The sequence below is a fragment of the Callithrix jacchus genome, chromosome 4 (genome assembly GCF_049354715.1).
Source record: "Callithrix jacchus isolate 240 chromosome 4, calJac240_pri, whole genome shotgun sequence".
Lineage (NCBI taxonomy): Eukaryota > Metazoa > Chordata > Mammalia > Primates > Cebidae > Callithrix > Callithrix jacchus.
Genome location: NC_133505.1, coordinates 169,847,501 through 169,871,360, shown reverse-complemented (window position 1 = coordinate 169,871,360; position 23,860 = coordinate 169,847,501). Strand labels below are relative to the sequence as shown.

Here is a 23,860-nt window from a genome sequence, read left to right as displayed (position 1 = left end):
TGATTTATAAAGAGAAGACGTTAATTGACTCGTGGTTCCACAGGCTGTGTAGGAGGTCCGGTGCCGGCATCTGCTTGGCTTCTGGGGAGGCCTCAGGGAGCTTTTACTCCCGGCAGGGGGGATGTGAGAGCAGGCAGGTCACATGGCGGGAGCAGGTGTGAGAAGGGGGAAGGGCCACACCCTTAAATGACCAGATCTTTCCAGCACCAAGGTGTGAGGGATCTGCTCCCGAGACCCAAACGCCTCCCACCAGGCCCCACCTCCAACCCTGGGGATTATATCACAACATGAGACTGGGGGGGACAAATATCCAAATGATAGCCCCTCACTTCTGGGGAGTGGCAATGGTAGGCATGGCCATGGCGATCTTCATTCTGAGTCCTGTTGAGGAAATGTGAGCCAATCTCACCATAATCCTCCAGGCCCAGGACGAGTGGTGTTTTCATCACACTCTGACAAGGCAAGTAGAGTTCCTCGTGTGGCTTTGAAGGGAAAATGATAACTTTCATAAAGAAGCTAAAAATAAACATTAAATCTCATCTGTGATGAAATCCCAGCGACCTCTCACCCTGGTTTTGGTCCGTGGTTCTTGGGAAATTAAACAGTGTTTGTCCAACCACTGATGATCGATCAGGTTTACCAAGAGTATCGGAGAGGCCTCTGAAAAAAGAACGTAGCATTGGAAGCTGGGAGGCAGGAGACATTCAGATGTGGCCGATGGCAGCGAGCAGCTGGGAGATGTTTGTGAATAAAAGGAGCCATGCGTCTCTGAAGGGTAGACTGAAGCAAGCTGACATTCTCACCAATAAGATGCTGAGGAAACAAACGTCAAAGTATGTTCACGGTGGCTAAGAAGAAATGCTCTCTGGTGTTCTGTGCTAACTCCAAACAGTACTTCACAGGCGTGTCATGTGGAAACACATTTGCGTTTCATGCCTTGGTCTTCAGAGCCGTAAACACACGGCCTGGCCACCCATAGTGTGCATGACACGGAGAACTGACGCCACATCCCAGAAGGCAGGCCGGTCACCTCGTTGTTCCCCCTGATGATACGAATGTCCTCATAGTCTGAGATGAGCTTGTCTGGGATTTCTGAGTGGAGTGTAGAGGTTTCTGTCCACACTGTTTTGTTTGTTTGAGGTGGCATCTTGCTCTGTCACCCAGGCTGGAGTGCAGTGGCACGATCTTTGCTCACTGCAACCTCTGCCTCGTGGCTTCAAGCAATTCTTGTTCTTCAGCCTCCCAAGTAACTTGGATTACAGGCACGTGCCACCATTTCCACTTAATTTTTGTATTTTTAGTAGAGATGGGGGTTTTACCATGTTGACCAGCCTGGTCTCAAACTCATGGCATCAAGCTATCTGCTCACTTTGGCCTCCCAAAGTCTACTGTGCCTGGCCTCTGCTCACCATGTGTATTCTCTATTAAGATCATGTTGTATATTTCTATGTCTCAAATACCTTCTATTGAAAGATTAAATGTCAGCACAAATATTAAGTGATTTTCACAAAATACCTCCTTCCCAGGGCCTTGCTCCCATTTTTCAGATGGAGAAAGTGAGGCTGGAGGGTAAGTGGCAGAGCTGCGATTTAGTTGGCCTCAAAGCCTGGCCAAACTAAGGCTTTTACTCTCCAGCTCTCACCGGCCTCCAGAACTGTTTCAGGTTTTAGGGCGGGGTCCCGTTTCTCCGCTCTCAAGGGTCGCCTAGACTATCTGGGCATCCAAATGACACCGCCTCTTTTTCCCTCCAGTCCACCATGCTGTCACAAAGCCCCTGAGGTCTTCGTCTACCTTTTACAGCCCAGCTGTGAACAAACACTGGGATTTTAACTTTCTTTTTTTAAACAGTACAGTATTTGCTCTTTAGTGGGACCTCTGCTCCCGGCCCCGCACGCTGGCGTGGGGCTGTGAATTTCCACATGCCTTCACGCCTCTGAGTGCCACAGCAACCACCGCGGGGAGGTCGGGCTTCCCTCCAGCAACGAACGGTGGCCTCCCTTGCTGCTGAAGAAACAGGAGCCGTCTACATGTTTGCACCACCTTGCAGATTCCTACAGATCTTTTCCAGAGTAAAGCATTTTTCAGCCAGGACCCCTCAGCCTCTTCGGTGAGCTGTGCCAGTGTTTGTCAGTTATGTGGCCCTTGCCGTGTTGGTGACGTGAGGAGCTACTGAAACATGTCCTCGAGACTCAATCCCTTCCTTCCCAATAAAGCATTTTCCTCAGTTTGGTTGTTTGTTTGGGTCATATTTGCTGAGCCCTGAATTGAAGAGAAATTCCCTAGCAGGACCTAGCCTCTCCCCTCTCCACAAACAAAGATCCGCCACATAATATTAGATTGAGACAAATATTGTCACAGTTGAGGAATGTTTTGCAGTTGGGTTCTCTCTAAACTGCAAACATTCTTTTACTATGGGGAATTCCTATGAGAGCTGTAAAAATCCTACTCATATGACATATCACCCCCTCTTGAATCAAGCCTGCTGAAGGGTTATTAAAAATTTACCTTTTTGTCAATAAAGTTCTTTATGGGACATTTTTCTGGCTGCCTTTTAATGTCATGTTCACTGCCCCAGATGTATGAGGAAGGAGACAAAAAGGCCATTTAAAGCTCTGCTTCTAGAATGCGCCTATTATGCCTTTAATGAAATCGAGTGGCATGTGGGTTTGCTGTATGTGACATAGTTTTGGCTGTAGGTTGCTTTCACGAACCCACGGAGACTGAAACCTACAGCAGTGGAGAGAATGCTCATCCAGAGGTCTCACTTCAGCTTCTGGCGAAACGAGATTATACGTAAGTCATTCTAGAAGCACTGATCCCGATTCTTTGGATTGTGAGCCTCCACTAGAAAGCTTTCTTTCTGTATTAATGGAAGTGATTCATTTTTTTAAAGTTTCAAATATGAAGACGACAATTACATTGAATATTTGGAAATGCCGTGTTGAACAGTGAGACTTCTAAGCCTTTATTTTTGTTTATTTTTTCTGATAGCACTTGAAGCAAAGATAATAGATTTTTACAATATTGACTTTTTACTGATTGACTTAAACCATATTTTTCTAAGGTACGCCTGTCACTCTTGTTCTAGACTGGGGACGATGTAGTCACCGTCCTGATGAGGGAAGCTGAAGCTTTCCGATGGTTCCTGAAGGCCACATGGAATTACTTTCCCTGAAGAGCCCTCTTGCCTAATGGAACACCACGAGAATAGCCGGGCTCGGAAGCAGGGCAGCAGCACCAGGCTTCTGGCTCACTGGCTTTCGGCGGAGCCTTCCGAATTGCTGGGCGTTACCATCTGGTTAAAAGCCTTGGTTTGGACAGTGGTTCTCAAACCTCATGGTGTGCCACAGTCACCGGGGACTTGTCCAAACACAGATTGACAGACCCCATCCTGAAGTTTCTGATTCAGCAGTTCTAGGGAGACCCCAAGCTCGTCTTCCCAAGCTCCCGGGGCATGCTGAGGTTGCTGCTGTTGGGAGCCCACGTTGAGAACTGCTGATCTTGGGCGTGCTGGGGCAACTCTGGTTGTCAGTGGGGTCAGGACACTGGTTTCCTTCTGTTTGGTTCCATTGAGAATGTGAATGTAAATGGCCTTTTGAGGCCATGTGCAGAGTCCCCTGCGGGCACATGGGATGGCGGGGGCATGCCTGGAAGGAGTCTGCACATTGCTGCAGCCTCAGTGATGATCCTTTAGTGTGGGGCCTGCATGGTCCCTGGGGAGCCCAGTGAGAGACTCGGAGGAGGAGGACACAGCGAGTGTGTGACACAGCGCCTGCCCCAGAGCCACACTTAGGCTGCAGCCCATGCAGAGGACATTGGTCTTTGAACAGACAGATGGGCCCTGCCTTTCCGGGAGCTTTGGAGGACATTTAAAATCCTTCTGACTTGGTTGAAACAGAGTAAGAAACACCTCTCTCCACGACAGCAGCATCTTTTGTGTCTTCCAAAGCCTGAGCGTCTCCAGGGAATCCTGCCTTGTGCTGATAATTCTTCTTCCCTCAAGACAGCAGTACCTTTGACACAGGACACCCTCCAAAGCCCAGTGCCCCTGCCTAAGTCAGACAGGAGGTTGAGGTATAAGGGTGCCCCTGGCCAAGTCACATGGCAGGATGGGGTGCAAGGGTGCCTCTGCTTCTCTCTGCCAGGCTGGTTTGACCATGGCCGGTCTGTATCCTTTTATAAGGGCTGCTCAGTCATGTCTTCAACAAAATGTCTCTCTTTTTTCTTGTTGTTGTTGAGATGGAGTCGCACCCTGTCACCCAGGCTGGAGTGCATAGGCTGAAGTGCAGTGGTGTGATCATGGCCCACTGCAACCTCTGCTTCCCAGGTTCAAGAGATTCTCCTGCCTCAGCCTCCTGAGTAGCTGGGACTTTAGGTGCCCGCCACCACACCCAGCTAATTTTTGTATTTTTAGTAGAGATGGGGTTTCACCATGTTGGTCAGGCTGGCCTCGAACTACTGACCTCAGGTGATCCACCTACCTTGGCTTCCCAAAGTGTTGGGATTACAGGGGTGAGCCACTGTGCCCAGCCTACAAATGTCTTTTGAAGGCTGACTAGGCCCAGGGCATGCTTCCTGGCGAGGGTGATGTCATAGTGAATGGCACTCCCAGCTCTCACGGAGCTCACACCCTAGGGTAGAGACACACGATAAACAAGTGGAAAAACAGGCAGGTAGGCACTGCAGTCAGACACTCGTCCAGCAAAAGAAGGGGACAGACAGTAAGAGGCACGGGGTAGAGGAAGGCCCTTCTGAGGCAGCCACACTTAGCAGAGACCACAGTGAGGCCAGGGGAGGGAGGAGGCTGAGGGAGCACCATGGAGGGCATCCAGGCACCGCTCTGTGGGGAGGATGTGCTGGGCCTGTTGGAGGAGCAGGGATGAGGCGGGCACAGCCTCTGCCCACAGAGGGGCCCCAACACTGCCAGGAAGGAACAGCTTAAAAGCCAGGGCCACATCCTTCAGGCCGCATGTCGCCCACAGCAGAGATTTGGAATCTACCCTGGCTGGGAGGCACAGGCCTCTGGAGGGTTGAACACACCATGGTCTGATTGGCGTTTAAAGGGTCACTGACTCCCAGGGAGGGCGGGAGGTCAGCTAGGTGGGCTGGGGACCTGGACTAGAGTGAGGAGGAGGGGCTGCGACGCCACCAGACACAGATCTGGAAGGTTTTGTAGACAGAATTTGTACTGGGTTGCGTGTAGACTTGAAAGGAAAGAGGACTGATCCTGGAGTTTTGGCCCCTGTGGTGACATGAGTTCCGGTTCACCGAGCTGGAGCCCTCTGCCTGGGGAGTCAGGTGGGTCAGTGCAGGTGGTGTGAGCCGTCTCTTCTGCAACTTGGTGGACATGCCCAGCAGGCACTGGGGAAGTTGGGCTGGAGGGCAAATGGGAGAATCAGCCATGCACAGATGGCATGGGAATCTGTGGGGCTGGACGGGGTCACCTGGGGAACAGAGGGGAAACTGACGCTCGAGTTGGAAGGCCTGCAGTGTTTAGAGATGAGGGAGAGGAGAGGGACCCAGTAAAGCCGGCTGAGAAGGAGGCGTCCATCCGTGTCAGCACATGGACTCCTCCGCCTGCAGCTCCCCGCCAGCGCGGCCTGTCCTCAGTGCAGGCGCCCGCAGGCTCCCGGGGCTGCTGTCGCTAAGCAGGCGGAAGGTACGTTCTCTCTCCTTCTCTTAATGGAAGCACTGCCATTTCTTAGAAGGGAATTAGAACATCTGAAAGTGCTCTGAAATTATCTTCAGAATACTGTGTGTGATGTGCACTTCTCCGGGTAGAGGGCACAGAGTTTCCAACAGATTCTCAAGGCAAGGCCAGGGAATATTTCCCAATAATTTCTAAATAAAAAAGAAACTAAAGTAATAAATTTTTGCACTTATCAAGCACAGGAAAAGAACAAATCCTTTCACCCAGATTTAAACTTACAGAAACTTGGCCAAGTAAAAATGAACAAAGAATCCAAGTACCTTACAAATATTCCCACTGGGGAAAGCAAAAGTCAACCTCTGTAACAGAGAAATGCAAATCGATAATGTGCAAAGGGCGCTTTCCCCCACATATCTGTCCATGTCATTAACTACTGATAGGAGAATTGGGTAATTGCCAAGTTAGTTGCAAGAAGAACCGAGCCCTATCAGTAGTGAGATCTAAAATTAGATAACACTGGGCAGTAGTAATATAATCATTCCTCACGGAGGCAACCATGGGAGGAATCTCACAAACTTTCCTCTGTAGCTACTGCATTCTTTAATGTCATCACCAGCACCTGAACTGGAGAACACACTAGAGTTTGCTAGTTAGAATTTCTCCAAAACAAAGCTTGACTTCTGTTGGATTTCCGTGCAGCTTTCATGCATTCACACATTTAAGACTGCAAAAGAAACAAAGACGATGGGAGATATTTTTAGAATCTGATTCAGCACCAATATGTATTTTCCTGTTGCAAAGTGCTCTTGATTAAGCCAAGTGTACTTGTATTATTGTCTTCCCGTTGTGGGGCAGAGAGGAGGCTTATAGTTCCTTTTGTATTACAATGTCATGATTACAAATAACTATAATACAGTGGTCATTTCAAAGTGGCCTTTCCCTCCAAGCACACAGGAGACTCTCTTAGATTCCCTGTGAGAGCAAAGAAATATTGACTCTGGTGCACAAAGGTAATAGAAAGTTTAAGTCACTTCAAACAGGAGATTGTTAACAGAAAGGGGTTGGTCGGGCCTCAGAAAGCTCTTCTTTCTTGGTCTGAAAAAGAATATGTGGTTTTAGGATCAGCCTAGCAAGCCTCCAGTGGACACCTGCATGGAGGTGGCAGATCCTGGAGGATGGGTACTGCCCTGGTTACCTCTGTGTGACTCAGACACTGCCGACCCACAGGCGGTGTGACTACCAAGGTCCTTCCGGGCCCTGATGTCTGGTGGACATGAATCCACATGGTGTGAATGGAAACTTGGTCAAAGTTAATTTCACGTTGCTGAAAGCAAAGCCTCCTTCTATCTTGGAAGTGTCACATTTTGGACAAACTTTGATCATCGGGTACATTTCTAACGAAGGAAGCTTCACAGAAGGAATTGTTTAGAAAGCATTTGAGGCTTTCTGACTCCCTTTAAAATCCTATTGGAGAATCAAAATTTATATTTAGAAAAATATCCATGGGGCATTTCCTCAGGCATATTACTTCTTTAAAAGAAGATCCGTCTTTGAGCCTCCCAGCTTTTGCTTGCAAAAGGCTCGTGATGAACATCTCAAAACAGCCAAAAGAAGTAAAAGATGCAGTGCATGTTGAAAAAGACCTAAAATTCCTTAGTTTTAGCTTCTCTAAATCAGTAGTCTGAGATGTCCCACGACCTGCACTGACACCTTTCTAGAGATCTCATGGAGGTCAACCCTGAAAAGACTTAAGGTTTTTTTTTGCTTTAGACATCTTTAGCTTTGAAAATAGTGTTTTCTAAGAATGTAACCATGTCACAGAGTTTTGAACTCCGTATATATATGTTTTTTGAGATGGAGTTTCACTCTGGTTGTCTAGGCTGGAGTGCAATGGTGTGATCTCAGCTCACTGCAACCCCTGCCTCCCGGGTTTAAGCAATTCTCCCACTTCCGCCTCCTGAGTAGTTGGGATTACAGGCCGCCAGCACCATGCCTGGTTTATTTTTTGTGTTTTTAATAGAGAGAGGGTTTCGCCATGTTGGCCAAGCTGGTCTTAAACTCCTGGCCTCAGGTGATGCACATGACTCAGCCTCCCAAAGTGCTAGGATTACAGGTGTGAGCCACTGCGCCTGGCCCGAACTCTGTATTTTTGACTGACATTTCTCAGATAGATGAGTCAGGCCATAAAAATCACGTGCCATTCGTCCTACCAGGGAAGATGCTGTCATGGCGAGGAGTGTGCCTATGGGGGTGACTTCCAGAAGGTTGTGTGGGCTGCGGATCCTGGCATCTGTCTCCCTTGGGCCTGTTGGGAGCCAGGGACCACCCACCCCAGTCGATAGGGGCTCAGCAGACATTAGAGCCTGGCTCTCCTAGGGGACCACACAATGATGGAGCACCTGCTTTCTCCAGGCACCTGGCTGGCTGCTTCCACAGGCACCGCCTCCCACACCCGTGGGTATTCGGCCATGGGCCTCGCTGAACGCTGGATAAACACACATGTATGCGACGCTTGGAACAAACCTGCAGGGTCAAATCATGGCCCCCATTTTTGGGTGAGGGCGTTGAGTTTTAGAGCATTTATGTCATTTGCCCAAGGTCACAAGACAGCTACTCGGTGGTGTAAAGATACTTCAAACGCAGTTCTGCTGGGTTCCCACTCCTGCACTGAGCCACCATGCCACAGTATCTATCATCATGACCTCGCAGTGACCTGGGGACAGAGGCTGGCCTGCAGGTGAGGAAAACTAAGGGACTCGCCCCCAGCGGTCCAGCTCCCGAGTGACAGGCTCAGCTTCCCCACGCAGCTCCTCTGACCCCGGTGTCCGAGGTCTCATCCCTTCCCTCCCACTTAACTGACTTAACACCTGAATGCTGTCTTCGAGTAAATAGAACAATAAAGCAGATGGACAAATTCCCTGGTCTAATACTCAGTCCTCAATATTTCCGGCTTCCCATCATTCCGTTCCTTTTGCTCTCTTTGAAGAGCATTTTCAGTGTATAAACATAGGACCTGGAAGAAGCTGCTGTCTTCCTCAGAGGCCTGAAACCTGCTGACATTTCCTCCTTCTCTGTTGGGTTAATCAGAAATTATTTGGCAGGAGACCTGGGCATTATTTTAGAAGGAGGACTTGGGTGGACTGACCATCAGAAAAAAACAGTCTTTTCTAATTCTATTAAAACAACAAAAATATGGGTTTGGGGGTTTTATTTTGCCTTTTAATTTCCAGAGAACATGGCACTATCTATATAGTTCTTTTGGGCTTTTGCAAAATTATCTTCTTTTCCCATGAGACTCACCATTGCCAAGTAAGAAGCAACATATTATCTGAGGAGTTTTCAAATATATATCACTCTGCCTGCGTAGACATTAGTAGTCTTTTGTACATTGTTATTCTTCGAAATAAAAGTTCAACAGGAACTCTAGTAGCACTTTATGTAGGTTACCCCTTGTAACTCTCCAGCAGGCAGGGGGCATCCCCACTTCGCAGCCAAGGAGGTGTGAGGTTCAGAGAGGTTAAATATTTTGCTCAAGGCAGCAGAGCAAATACGTGACAGAACTAGTCAATGAGCCTGATTTTTTTCTTTTTTTTTTTGAGACGGAGTCTTGCTCTGTCGCCCAGGCTGGAGTGCAATGGCACAATCTCGGCTCACTGCAACCTCCACCTCCTGGGTTCAAGCGATTCTCCTGCCTCAGCCTCCCAAGCAGCTGGGATTACAGGCGCCTGCCTCCAGGCCGGGCTAATTTTTGTGTTTTTAGTAGACACTGGGTTTCACCATGTTGGCCAGGCTGGTCTCCATCTCCTGACCTCAGGTGATCTGCCTGCCTTGGCCTCCCAGAGTGCTGGGATTATAAGCGTGAGCCACCATGCCTGGCCAAAGACTGATGTTTTAATTCCCAAGTTAGGGCTCTTGGCTAAATGGCCGGGTCTTCCTGCTCCTACCAAGCAGTTTTCATGAGTGTAATGAAGAGTGAGCAGCCAGGGCTGCTTCTGTGTGTCCCAACAGAGCCGGGTCAGAGCCCTTCCAGTGCCAGCTTTCGAAGGTGCCAGCAAGCCATGGTCCTAACTAATAACCTGATGGACTTTGGCATTCCCTTTGATTGTGAAATTGAATTTCATAGTTTGGAGAGTAACCTGCGTTGGTCTGTGGACGTCTGCTTCTAACCGTGCCTTTACTGAGCATCATGCACCAAAGTCACTTTGCCACTCCCTTTACCCTAGAAAACACTTACGGAAACAGGAAGACCGCACCTGAGATGCTGGAGTTCACAGGCTGAGACAGTAATGAGGGGCACGAACGATGAGCTGCTTTTCAAAACCGGTGTTTGCCTTTAGAAACTTTTGCCTGAGAGAGTGAGGCTGGCGCTTAGTGCATGGAGAAACAGTTCATTTCTTCACTTTTATGCAGAAATTGCACTTTGCTACAGGAAAGAGATACTTTAGGCTATGCATTTTTTTTTTCTTTTGAGACCTGTTTCGCTCTTGTTACCCAGGCTGGAGTGCAATGGCACGATCTCACCGCAACCTCCGCCTCCTGGGTTCAGGCAATTCTCCTGCCTCAGCCTCCTGAGTAGCTGGGACTACAGGCACGCGCCACCATGCCCAGCTCGTTTTTTGTATTTTTAGTAGAGATGGGGTTTCACCATGTTGACCAGGATGGTCTCAATCTCTTGACCTCATGATCCACCCGCCTCGGCCTCCCAAAGTGCTGGGATTACAGGCTTGAGCCACTGGGCCCGGCCCAGGCTATGCATTTCTAAGCAGTGACAGCATTTCTCTGTGCAGAGTCAGTGTTCCGTCTTGATGAAATATTCTGGGCTAAGTTTCAAATGTCCGAAGCTCCCCATCTGAGGTGCCTGAAGAGCCTTGATCCAGGGCTGACTGTCTTACCGTTAGCTGCTCTTCTCTTTGGGCACCTGTTTTCTTTTTCAATTGAATGAAAACATGTGTGTCTTTTGTCTCTCCCTCTTTTTTTTTTTTTTGAGGTGGAGTTTCGCTCTTTGTTACCCAGGCTGGAGTGCAGTGGCACGATCTCTGCTCTGCAACTTCCGCCTCCTGGGTTCAAGCAATTCTCTTGTCTCAGCCTCCCGAGTAGTTGGGATTACAGGCACGCGCCACCATGCCCAGCTAATTTTTGAGGTTTATTAGTAGAGACGGGGTTTCACCATGTCGACCAGGATGGTCTCCATCTCTTGACTTCGAGATCCGCCCACCTTGGCCTCCCAGAGTGCTGGGACTACAGGTGTGAGCCAGGATGCCTGGCCTTTTGTCTTTCCTTTTTGGTCTCAATAAAATCCCCGAATAGGGCCATGAGACCCACTGTGTGGTGCTACGAGAAGTCATCCAGCCAGTGAGAGGAAGCAAAGAAGAAGAGTTGCCAAGGAAAAATTCTCATCTGTTTCAAGGGGCAATCGTTTTTCAAAAACAATCAAAAGCCCTAAACAGAGTGCTGGATAACATTTTGTCAAGAACCCACCAGGTCCCGAGAGGCGGTGTGCCATACGGTGGAGAGACGAGGATTCAAGCTAGCTTTTGTTTTTTTTTTTAAACATGTTTGCAAAGCGACAAACGTAACCTTCACACGTAACCTTGACCCCATCCTCGCCCCAGTCTTCCCCTACCTGCACCCAAATATAAACTGAAAAGCTCCGGAAGCCCAGATCACTAGTAGCCTAGAAGCATTAATTACAATTGTAGCCCAGGTTATAACGGGCTGCAGAAGTTTCCTGCTGTCATTGGAATATAGATTCAACAGTTTTATTGAATGTCAAAGCACATTATTCCGCACAGCTGCTAGAGAGGCACCGCTGAACTGATGCTTTTCTTCCATGACAAACACCTATTAAGCAGTCAGAATAAACTCTTCCCTTAGGAACTCTGACATCACCCTCAGGGCAGGCACATACAGAACAGCAATTGCTGAATTGCGTATGAAAATTATAGTTTATTGTCTATACAACTGAAGGTTTAACTCGGACTCCTGCTTCTGTCGGAGCTGTATAAAGAAGCAATTCTTCTCATAGAACAAATAAGCACAGTACACTATTGTAATCGAAGAAACAGGCACTATTTATGTATTGGAAAGCCTTGCTCTCAATAGGGCTAACAGTCCAATGGCCCATAAGCCACTGTTTTAGCAGCTGTAGAAAAGAGAGCTGTGGAAGTCACAAGAAATGAGATGCTAAGAGCAGCAGAGACAGAGGACCCCAACACCAACGGGAGGCTTCGAGTCCCAGCTGCCGCCACGGCTAGTTCAGCAGGCATGACTCGTAGGTTGGGATCATGTACTTAATGTTGATAAAGGCATTTTCTCCTCCGTAGCGCTCGAAGGCCTCCAGCGTCTCCTGGATCAAGTCACCAATGTTCTCCCTCTTCTGCTGGCTGTAGTCAATGCCGTCTCCCGAGTTCACTGGTGCATGCAAACACACAAAGAGCCAGTTATTTCTCTGCAATTTCCCGAAAAGTCCTACACAGTCTAGGCAACTTATCTGAATGCTTATTAGGAGGCACAAACATGCAACATTTTTACATGATTTTGCGGAGTTTTAAAAGCAGACAACTATACGAAAACACTGAGTCCCAGACTGGAGCTGGTGAAAAATAATCTAAAATAAAGAAATAACAGAGTAAGCAAAAGCGAGTGAATCACAGTTACAAGACAGATGACAAGTTAGGGACTCTGTCTCTTGATTTATTATATACAGAGTGTTCTCTTGGCCTGGAGTTTTCCACACTCACAGCACGGCGTATTTAGGAGGAACGATCTATTGTGAGATCAGGCTGTGTGCTCGTGCGATTTAAAATGGATCTGCTTTGGAATGTGGCTGAGCCCAACCCTGCATCTCTGCTGCTTTTGAATACATGGCACACTCTTCCTCCCGAGTCCCAGTGACCCAAGTGTTCAGTTCCCTGAAATCGCTGGGCTCATTCCAGGTGGGACAGGAGGAAGCGCTTCTCCTCCCCTGGCTGCTCCCGAGTGACCAGTGCTGGGATGACAGCTATTCGTCAGTCAGGGCTTTGCAGGGAGTTAGTGCCACTGCTACTTTCAGAGTCCCCAAGTCTAGGGAGGCAGAGTCTGAAAGTGACCACTTCGGCTGCCTCTCAGGTGGCACAAGGGAAGCAACTCCTACTGTGGCCTTCCGAAGCCAGAGACCTACGGCCGAGAGCCTCTACTCTAGACCACAAACTCAATCTCAAATCACTTAGAAAAGAGATATGCAATTGCACCCAAGCTGGAGGAACTACCAAGGGCGAGGGGGTCTGACAGACACGGGGCCCCTTAGCTTCGGTTCTGTGTGTATACATTCCACGTGGTTTTCTTTTCTTTTCTCTTTTTTAAAACTCTTATCTAGAAATCCGGGAGAAATGGCAAAATGGCAATAAGAGTACTTCAGATTCTTTACTTATCCCTATGATATTCATTTACTTATTTAACTTTTATTTTAAGTTCAGGGGTACAAGTGCAGGCTTGTTACGTAGGTAAACGTGTGCCATGGGGGTTTCTTGTACAGATTATTTCATCACCCCAATATTAAGCTAGTGTATCCCTATAATATTATGTGAAAGTGAGAACCGCCATCATGACTGGACATAAAATGTTGTCAACTGGAATGACATTCTTCGTTGATTGTAAGGAAACCATTATACTTAAGATCGTCCAATTCTCTCCTGCACCAATGAGTTGTAGAATGTTGGAGCATAAAGCGGGTTGGACTATTTAAAGCATTTTCGCAGAAAGTCAGATTAAAAAGAAATTTGGACACTTCAGCCTTTAGAAAAGTAGGCATTGGTGAAGAGGAAAGAGAGAGTTGAGAAATAACACAGCTACCAGGAGAGTCTTTCCTCACTAAACGGTAGGAGGGAGGAAACAGAACAAGAAGAAAAAGAGAAATGGGAGTGACAAAGGAAGAAGAGGGGTGAGGAGGAAGGAGAAAACAAGGATTCCAGCAGAATAATCCTCCGCGTTGTTTTCTAACGACAGTCACCACGGGCTCTGTTGTATCCACTCCCAGACTTCCAAGGCCTTCAGCCACATCATTCTCCCAGGAAGCAAGTCATGAGTGCGCCCTGCCTTATCTACGGTGGGAGGACCCAGTAGGACGAGGGGGACAGCTCAGGCCCAGAGGGTGCCTCGGCGCCAGGCACCTTCAGTGCAACTTGAAAAAGTACATTTCTCTAGAGAAAGGATTCTATTTATTTATATTTCAAGTATAGACCCACAATATTTATCTTGTTTGAATGTGAAAATAATAGAGGGAAAAATGGTGTTTCCAACCTTTTATCCTTCCTTAGTTATTTAAGACATTGAAAAAAGATTTAGTAATGGTTCAGACCAGAAGGAATATAACACTTACAGTCCTACACAGCGTAGATAAGCAGTTCTTTTGCTTGATTTTTCCAGAAACTTATTAGAGAAATATCACTGTCTTCTGTGATATACATAAAATAAATTGTCATCCTTATTCGTTTCTTTCGGCGAGGGTGAAGGCAGGCAGATATATTACTAACTTGCAGAAAAAGAAACAAATTTCTAGTCACACAACTGTAGCACGTCATTTATTCATAATAAATGAGCCTAAAATGGCTCGCAAAGCCATTGTGATTAGGTGGGTTTTCCTTCCTCATCGTACATGTCCCTGTGCTGTCACAGGGAAAGCTGGATTTAAATTTATTTCAAGTTTTATCATACAATATATTCAAATATATGGAACAAAATTATATGTACATATGAATGACAGAGAGAAACAGAGAGAGAGAGAGAGGCCGGATACAGTGACTCGTGCCTGTAATCCCAGCACTTTGGGAGGCTGAGGTGGGAGGACTGTTTGAGACCAGGAGTTTGAGACCAGTCTGAGCAACAGAAGACCCCATCTCTATAAAATAAATTTAAAAATTAGCTGGGTATGGTGGTGTGGGCCTGTAGTCTCAGCTACTTGAGAGGCTGAGGTGGGAGGATCACTGGAGCCCAGGTGGTTGAGGCTGCAGTGAGCCATGATCTTGCCACTGCATTCCAGCCTTGGTGAAGAGTGAGACTCTGTTTCAAAAACAAACAAACAGACAGACAAAACAAAAATAATATACCAGATAAACAATAGATAAGATTTTTAAACCAAAGTGTTCTTGCCCTATTGTTTGAGCAAAACAACCATATGATTTCTTTAAAAACAAACATGTAAACAGACATACATTTGAAGTCCATCGGCTTTTCTGTTATTGATTGATTGATTGAGACAGGGCCTCACTCTGTTGCCCAGGCTGGAGTGCGGTGGCACAGTCTCTGCTCACTGCAACCTCTGCCCCCCAGGTTCAAGCGATTCTCCTGCCTCAGCCTCCCAAGTAGCTGGGATTACAGGCACACACCACCACACCTGGCTAATTTTTGTATTTTTTAGTAGAGATGGGGTTTCACCATGTCGGCCAGGCTGGTCTTGAACTCCTGACCTTGTGATCCACCCACCTTGGCCTCCTAAAGTGCTGGGATGTAATCCCAAGCATGAGCAACTCTGCTCAGCCTTCTGTTTTTCTTTCTTAAGATTGACTTGGTGCTCTGAGGCGTGAGCGGGTGCAGGCGGAATGGCTGCTCGGGGGAGATGAAGCCCTGGGTGGGGAGCCTCCCACCAAGGGCTTGAGCTGGACTGAGAGAGGAGGAGGAAGCTTGTGTCGGGAGGAGGCGTTGTTGATGTTTGTTACAGGTATAAAGAAAAGATGTGAAGGAAGAAGATAGGCAGGATGAAAAGCAAAGGGGATTCAGACAGAGGTGCTGGAGGGAGAACGCTGTGCAACAGGGAGGTCAGCAGCAGAGAACGCACTTTTTAGGAACAACCTCAGCTTCCCAGGGTTCCAACCAAAGCAGGGACGAATGTCCCCTCAGAGGCTGGCTCATCTTTGTCTGCCTCTTCCCCCCCAAATTATAGCTGAAAAAGTCCTCCGAGGCATGAAAGAGGCGGACCTAGGGAGAAGGTGGCCTGGGCTGTGTTTGCGCACAAACCCCTGGAGGACAGATAGAGAAAGACAGCTGTGATGATGCTGAGTGGCGGCGGCTCCTTATGGACGAAGCTCCTTATGGACGAAGATACATACATTAGTCACTCATAAATGGTGCCTTTTGTTGGCGTGTTAGTCAGAAGGTCAAGAACTGAATAGAACAGGGGACAGACATATTTTCCTGATGGAGGGAAAGGGCTGGAAGGTCTGTGCACAATGGAAAGCTTAAGGCACCTGCTTTTCCACTGCTCCGGAAGGCAGCAATGACAAGCGGCACTTTATCTCATGTTCTCACTTTTTAAAAAATATTTGCCTGTAGGAGTAAGTAAACTATGTAGCTGTTTTGTTCTTCCACAGTGTACAATCTCAAATGATAGGACAAAACACAATAGAGTCGCTTATTCAAAAAGTGAGTTGGAGTTGGAATCTTTTGTGGTTGCAGAAGGCACATGATTGGCGTAGAAAAAGACCAGAAAAGAAACACTGCCCTTACTTTCCATGCTGAAACATAACCCTGCACGGTTTAGGGTCAAACTATGTTGAGAAGCAGGTGCGTCCTTGAGGTCTCCATTTCAAACCTGCTACAGTGTCAGTTTTTTGAGAGCCTGACATTGAGGTGATTAGTTTGAACTCACCATTTTAAATACACATGACACTGTTGAAAAATATGTTTGTGAGAATAGGATATTAAAAAAAAACAAACCCAAACAGTTATTTACAATTGTCAATTCTGATTTGGAAAATGACATTTCAATTTAGAAAGCAAGGAGTGGGTTTTATGTCCAGCAGCTAGAAAATATACATGGATGATGGAAAAGGTATGTTTTATTTACAGTCAAACGAGCAGGATGAAAGCAGTGGTTTAAGCCAGATTTGGTGCTTCTGGAAGGGGGACGTGCAGGCAGCGTAGAAGGAGGGATCTAATTTCTGTTCTTGGTGATCGCTGCACGCAGGGGCATGCGACCTACTGCCTGAAAGTTGTTCTTGGTTAAGATTTATTTTCAGTGCAATCATTCCTCTGAATATTGATGTTTTTGGTTATGCAAGCAGTTTGTTTAAGCATGAAGGATACACACACTCATTTTTCTATCTAAACCTCCTTAAACTGTCCCCATGGGATGCTTTCTCTTTCTAGATGCCATTTTGTTCAGAACTAGGACACATGTGGCTATCCCGGTCTCTGGTCTCTTATTGAGTGATGGCCTCCTCCTGCCATGAGAACTCCGCTTGGGGCTGTCCATGTCACCGAGGGCCACCACCATGGGGAGTCGCACCCAACACATTGACATTTCACAGAGATATCCGCTACTCCATGGACACGGACCAGCAAGAGGCTTGGCTCACGTAGGATTCTGATGATGTATCTTCCATTTCAATTCTAGACTGTGTGCACACTTCATTCTTTCTTTGACTTTCTTTAGTTATGACTATCACAGGAGAAAGGAAAAAAAATCGAAGGTGAAGGGAGCAAAGCCTTGAAAGGAAGGACAGCTTTGGTGGCCAGAGAGGTCATCCCACATGCCAGGAAGTGCGCTGAGGCCTTGCTCCTCTGTCCTGAAGAATGCCGTCGGTCGTGGCAGCAGCTGCAGCTCCCTCCCAGGCTGCCCTCTCTGTAGACTGAGCGTCTATTCCGTGCTATAGGGTAATGTGACACAAGAAAGACCCTTGCCTTCTGGGAAGCTTGCCATCTGGCTGAGGAAACCTAATTAGCCATGCTTCCTGTAGAATGCAGGGTCACTTTCTCCTCCACAGAAGTAAGTCTGAGCCCATGCACCCCCGACTCCTTCAGAGCCCCCACACGCTGTGTGTCTCCCAGGGCACTGTGTTTGCCACTAGCCCTGCATCTTGAGAGAACTCTGCAGGGTTTGTTGTAGTCAGACACTCGGGGATCCTAGAGACACGGAAAGCAGGAGGACAACATGTGACAGCCACCGCGAGGCTCAGCAAGAATTTAACCCAAATTTGGATTTTTCTCACTCTTATGCTTTTGTGGCAACACTCTTAAATGGTGAATACATAGCCATTATATGAACAGTAACACGCAAAGGAGTTATTTGGAAATGAAAGCCTTATTGAGGGCACTGGAAAAATAAAACAAATACGTGCTTCCTTCAGATTGCTCACTCAACATGCCTGAAGTGCCACTCATTTGATACCAAACAGATGGAGTCATTTATGGACTTTATACTTTTTGGTAAAGACTAAGAAAATGCTAAACAAGCACGATTTCAGGAAGGAAGCCCTTCTGGTAATTTTGAGAATGACCTAGCTGAAGCAGCAGTGGCACACTCTCAAAGGAACAGCAAGACCACACTGGGGACGGCAGAGTTGTCGGGTCCATGGGAGGAGGGTCCTGGCCCCACACGCTGTCCTGCCTGAGAGGGCTGAAGAGCTGGAGGCTGTCAGAAGGCAAGGGACCAGGCATTCTCCAAGGAAACACTAACTTGGGAAACGCCATTAAAATCCACCTGAGTGAATCAGGAAATGGTTACGCGGTGACTGAGGGGATGATAAAACTCTCATCAGCAATCTTTCCTCACACTAAATACCTGCTTTCGGAAGCCTGAATTTTATGATGCAACTCGCCATGCTCAGTAACAAAAACGGTTTGTGTTACCTCTTAGGTATCCAATAGCGACACTAGAAATGACTGTAGAAATCAGCAGCTCGCTCAGACAAATCGGTGATGAGCACCTTGACAGAACGACGTTCACCTGAGCCGCAGGCAGCGCGAGACATCGACTCAGGCGAGCGGACTCTCTCCGCACACCCAAGGCTGAATGACAGCCATAAAACCAAGGCTCTGAAATAAATAGCTGCGGAGGCATCGTGGTTCAGCTGCACCGCCACTGGTCCAGGCTGTTCTCTGGCCGTTGGTGTGCGGCGCATTTGCTGTCTGGATTAGCCACTTTGCGTACGTGGCACTTGAATGTGAGCCCAGGCCAGAGCGAAGCTCTTTCAGTACCCAGCATCGATCAGAATCAAGTTGACTGCAGAAATGACTTTGCCATCTATTCCCCACTGGGGCCAGGTCATCTCGCTCAAGCAACACTGAGTGGAATTTTTAAAAAATGCTAGCAGAAGAAATCAAGTAGTTTCTTTCTGGACCAGAAAAGGTGTATTTTTGATTCTCAAATGCTGAGCTAAAAAAAATTCAAGAGATTTAATGCCCAAGTGAAAGGACTGTCGCCTGTTAAGACCTGGAACTTTGGACGTCAGCAGTCACTGCTAAGGCTGCCTTACTTCTGATTGGTTTGCTGTGGTGAGAGAGAAAGCGAGCCCTGGGGCCTGGCTCAGGTCTTAGCAGGTGGAACCCACTGCACATATGATTATCATGTTTCTTGATGATGCTGAGCCAGCACAGATTTCCTGTTGGATGATTCCGAATAAATTTTCCTTTTATTTTGTTGTTGTTTTTTGGAGATGGAGTTTCACTCTGTAACACAGGCTGGAGTATAGTGGTGTAATCTTGGCTTACCGCAGCCTCTGCCTCCCAGGTTCAAGTGATTCTCCTGCCTCAGCCTCCCAAGTAGCTGGGATTACAGGTGTGCCACGATGCCCAGCTAATTTTTATATTTTTAGTAGAGACGTGCATTTGCCATGTTGACCAGGCTGGTCTTGAACTCTTGGCCTTAAGTGATCTGCCCACCTTGGCCTCCCAAAGTGCTGGGATTACAGGCGTGAACCACCACGTCTGGCAAAATTTTCTCTTTGTGTTTCTTGGATTTAGCAGTTAAAAGATGGAGATGACCAGAACAGTAGCTTCCTGTGTGTATTTACTGGTTTTTAAGGCAGACATGTCATTTTGAGTGAAATAAAACTAAAAATTTTCAAAAGAAATTTATTCAACAGATATTATTAAAAAAAGATGTCATTAAAATAACTCATAATATTATGAGTTTAGAAATGGTTGCTTTTGAGTTTTTTATTTGACTCCCTGGTGCAAGTGATTGTCCTACCTTAGCCTCTTGAGTAGCTAGGATTACAGGCGCCTGCCACCACGCCCAGCTAATTTTTTTTTCTTTGTATGTTTAGTAGAGATGGGGTTTCACCATGTTGGCCAGGATGGTCTTGATCTCTTGACCTCATGATCTACCCACCTTGGCCTTTCAAAGTGCTGGGATTACAGGTATGAGCGACTGTGCCTGGTCTTTGAATTTTTTAAAAATATGAATGAAGAAAAGAGAAAAGGAAGGCTACAGATATATTTTATCTTTTAAGATATTTATAGTTTCAATGCCTGGATTAAATTGTCACCAATTGTTTTGCCAGGTATGTGTTCGTTTGAGATTAGCTTGGACTGAATTTACTATATAGAAATAGCTTTACCTGTTTTAGAATAAGAGTCTTCTCCCATAAAGTTTGGATAGCTACAGGGACGCAGCTATGAATTCCAAGCTGATCTTTTCTGGAGGTGAAGGAGTGAGAAAGAAAAGAAGGAGGCGGGGAAAACCTAGGACAAAATTCTTTTTTTTTTTTTTGACAATGAGTAAGAGAAGAGCCTTTTGGGGAGAAGCTGTGAGGTTATCTGCTTTTAGAATCCTAAAGAAATGCTTCTTTCACTCTTTTTTTTTTTTTTTTAGCTTTGCTATGTTACTTTGAGGGGACTCATCTTTTCTCTCCCTTAACCATAATGTGTTGCCCCATTTGGGATCCTGGGCATTTCTGTGTTGGGGCCACCCTTAGCCACTGCTTCCTTGGCTGGCTTCATGTCCTCTTGGAAACCAAAAGTTCTCACATTCCCTTAAATACAACCTCACAATGGATATTCCAAAGTCTAGGTTCATGGGTGTATGAATCAAAGTTGCAATAGTTTTTCAACCAAAACTTACAATGACCACAGCATCTGGCATGCTGGAGACGCCCAGGGGCTTAACCACTTCAAATCTTCTCAGATCTTACTGACATTAATGAAATTCACAAGATTTCTTTCCTCTGAAGATAAAAGCTTTGAAGCAGGCCCTGGATTCCCAGCTGGATGTCTTGTTCTCTTTCTCTCTTCTTGACACCGAAGCTGGGTCACTAAAGCACTAGGCTACTAAGCCATCCTATATCCCAAAACTCAAGGAAACGTTTTCATCTTCTGAAGGGGGTCATTGGTCACTTGAAGACATCGTGAATCTTGGACTAACAGTCAATCAATATCTAAATTTCCCTCAGATCGACAATGACAATTTCTAAACAACTGTTGTCGTCCAGCTGCAAAGTAGATTCATTTCTCTGTGACAAGTACAACGGTAACAACTGGATCATACTGAAACAGTGAGACGAATACTGGACTTCAGGGCAAATAGCCTGAGATACAATTTTCAACAACCTGGCGGCCACAGTGTTCAGCCACTCCCTAGCTGTTTAACTATGGGCAGGTTGTTTAATCTCTCTGAACCTGAGTTACTACCTCTGAATCAAGACTGAACCTTGGATGGTCTCTGGTTCCTATTCATCTAACATTCCTTCTCATAGTATCACAACCTAACTCCGGAATAAGCATTTAGAAATGACAGTTATTCAATGGATGCCCGTATTTCAACAGAAAAGAAGATCACAAAGCAGCCGTGTAATTCTTCAAAGTACGTCAGAAACCTCGTAAGCTTCAAAATCAGGGGTCAAGTTACAGGAAAACCTGAAAAGACCAAATGTTTATGGGATGAATGCTAGTTCAGAAAGGGCACCCTGTGCCAAACTCACGCTTTTTATTGACACCCTACATCAAATGCTGTTACATTCTGCTCATTCAGTAGGTCTCTATAGCTTTTAAAGACCAAACACATGGGTTCATTTCTTTTTTACATACCAATTGGTGATTTATTTGGTCAAGACTGCAAAAAGGCAAGCTAGGGTCTTCTCTGATTAATGACTCTTTTGACCTGAAAGTTATACTGAGAAAAATAGACGGGTCCATCAGTGTATCCCTCCGCTGGGTAATGGTAACAACGGCGTCAGTCATCATTGAGTCAAGCTGAATTCAAGCTTGTGAAGTAAAAGCTCATCTTTTTTCTTATTGGCCAATGTGATTCAATGAACAATTGCTTCAAAAAAGGAACAGAGGGTTAAGTCCAGCTGTCTGCGTTGCATCTATTTCCCACTGTCTTATCTCATATTAGTAAGAATAACAACAACAAAAAATGTCATTTATAAAGATTAGGTCATTTAAAACTAAGAATAGCCCTATGAGCTAACTACTATCATTAGTCCTCTTCACAGGGGAGAAAGTGGAGGTTTTGAGAGGTGAGAAAACCCAGTGAAATGATGTAAGCCGTAAGTGATACAGGGATCCTGAAAAAGAGAAATCAAAGAATCTACTGAAATGCAAGAAATTATGGTGGGAAGGTTCAGAAAGAGAGGCCCAAGCATCACATGTCGTCACAGCGAGGGCAGGAGGTAGCAGAGCCTTTGCTCCCTAAAGAAGAACTTTAGCCCCGTGTCATCCGCAGAGAGGCTCCAGGTGAGGAAGCGATGGGTGCTGCTTCCCAGGGCAGCCGACTGGTCTTCGTGGCCTCATGTTTTGTGATATAGACTATTACGCTACCTTTATTACCAGTTTTTAGGATAGTATCATTCACAGAGATCCAGGCAGGATGACAAAAATCAAGGCCGACTGATTTCAAGGACTTTTCTTTCAGTGCCGTAAACACATGGTCAGTATGGGGAAAGGCTAGGATCAATTTCACATTTCATCCCCCCATTTTTATGGGCATTTATTATGATTTGTTTTTAGTCTGGTAGATATGAGTTACACAGTGTCCTAGATGAGGAAATTATAAGGCTTTGATGATATAAGATCGATGAAAGGGCTGGGCGTGACTGCCCAGGGACATCATTGCTACTTAGTGGATGGATGCCTGGTGTCGGGAACAGGGTGAAAAGGTAACAAGAAGGAACCTTCCAAGTATCTGAATGGTCTTTCTACAGCCTTAAGAAACAAAACCAAAAGGCCACACTGAAGTCACTTATGTTGGGAAAGTTTACGAATCAAAGTTGAAGGTTCCCATTCTCTACGAAGAGCAGGAGAGTGTCTGGATTTCCTTCAGAAAAGGGTTTCTTGCGGTTCTCCAGCAGTCCTTGCTGGAATCAAATGTGTGTGGAGGCTCTCAGATGGCCCCCAGGTCAGTGCAGAAGGCTCCTGTGAGCAACGCACGTGCCGAGTGTGGGCTCGGAAGGTGAAAGGCTGCCTTCTTCAGCTGCGAGATCTTGGCTCACTGCAACCTCCGCCTCCCGGGTTCAAGCGATTCTCCTGCCTCAGCCTCCCAAGTACCTGGGATTACGGGCACGCCACCATGCTCGGCTAATTTTTGTATTTTTAGTAGAGACAGGGTTTCACCATGTTGACCAGGCTGGTCTTGATCTCTTAATCTCGTGATCCACCCGCCTTGGCCTCCCAACGGGCTGGGATTACAGGCGTGAGCCACTGTGCCTGGCCTCAGCCCTCCTTCCTCTGTGCAGTTGCTGCTGGGTGGGGCATGGCAGAGCCAGGCCTCCCGCTCCAGTTCCCCCAGATCATAGCTCATAGGATGTTTATCTTTCTATCTTCAAAACCTCCTCTTCCTAATTTACCCTGCAGAACAATTTATCTAGTCATTTTCTTTTCTGGTTAATAAACAGTGTCTCTCCATGCTCTACAATGGATCAGATTTAAATCCCCCGTCGTCTGGCCCCTGTGTGAGCTCATCTCCCTCATGAAGGCGATCACTTGCTTTCTCCCTCACAATAGGACCTCCTGCTCCACTCAGGCTGGATTGCTTCCTAACCCCACTGTGTGAAACCTTCATCCATGCCTAAAATTCCCCATGAGAATATGCTTCCCTCTTCCTCCTGGTAAGTTCAAGCTTACCTTTGTTCAAGGCTAGTGTTGTTACTTCCACTGTGATTTTGACTGCATGTCATTTTTCTTTCTTTGGAATTCCCAGAGCACTCACCTGTGGCCCCTTTCCCGGCTTATTTGCAGATTACTCTAAAACCCCTAATAGGTGTTTCCTGTTTACTCAGCTCTTTTGCATTCCACCACCTCGAGGAGGGAAAGGATTATGCTAATTATGTTATAAACCTCATCGCGGGCATCAAATTCAAATTGCGCACTTGTAAAATGAATAAGTGAAAGTATAAGTCAGTTCCTACTTTGTGGGTTTACTGGGTCCAGATACTGAAATAAGCAAATTCAGTTCTAAATACAATATGTGGTAGGTCTATTGGCCACCATTTCCCTAATTCCAATTCTTTGTTTACG

The 23,860-nt window shown here is 46.5% G+C and overlaps 1 protein-coding gene and 1 long non-coding RNA gene across 3 annotated transcripts in view; one reads left to right on the top strand and one right to left on the bottom strand.

Moving 5' to 3' along the window:
* The first annotated feature begins 2,699 nt into the window (after positions 1-2,699).
* On the top strand, positions 2,700-8,566 carry LOC144582239 (uncharacterized). Its single transcript, XR_013534670.1, has 2 exons — positions 2,700-2,793; positions 3,089-8,566. It is a non-coding gene; the product is annotated as an uncharacterized LOC144582239 (long non-coding RNA).
* Positions 8,567-11,697: 3,131 nt separating this feature from the next.
* Positions 11,698-23,860, bottom strand: part of PACRG (parkin coregulated) — a 592,113-nt gene continuing 579,950 nt past the window's right edge. For both annotated transcript variants that reach the window (XM_054254971.2, XM_054254972.2), the window contains one exon: positions 11,698-12,061. In XM_054254971.2, the coding sequence (XP_054110946.1) occupies positions 11,901-12,061 (161 nt within the window). In that variant the 3' untranslated portion in view covers positions 11,698-11,900. The remainder of the gene's footprint in view (positions 12,062-23,860) is intronic.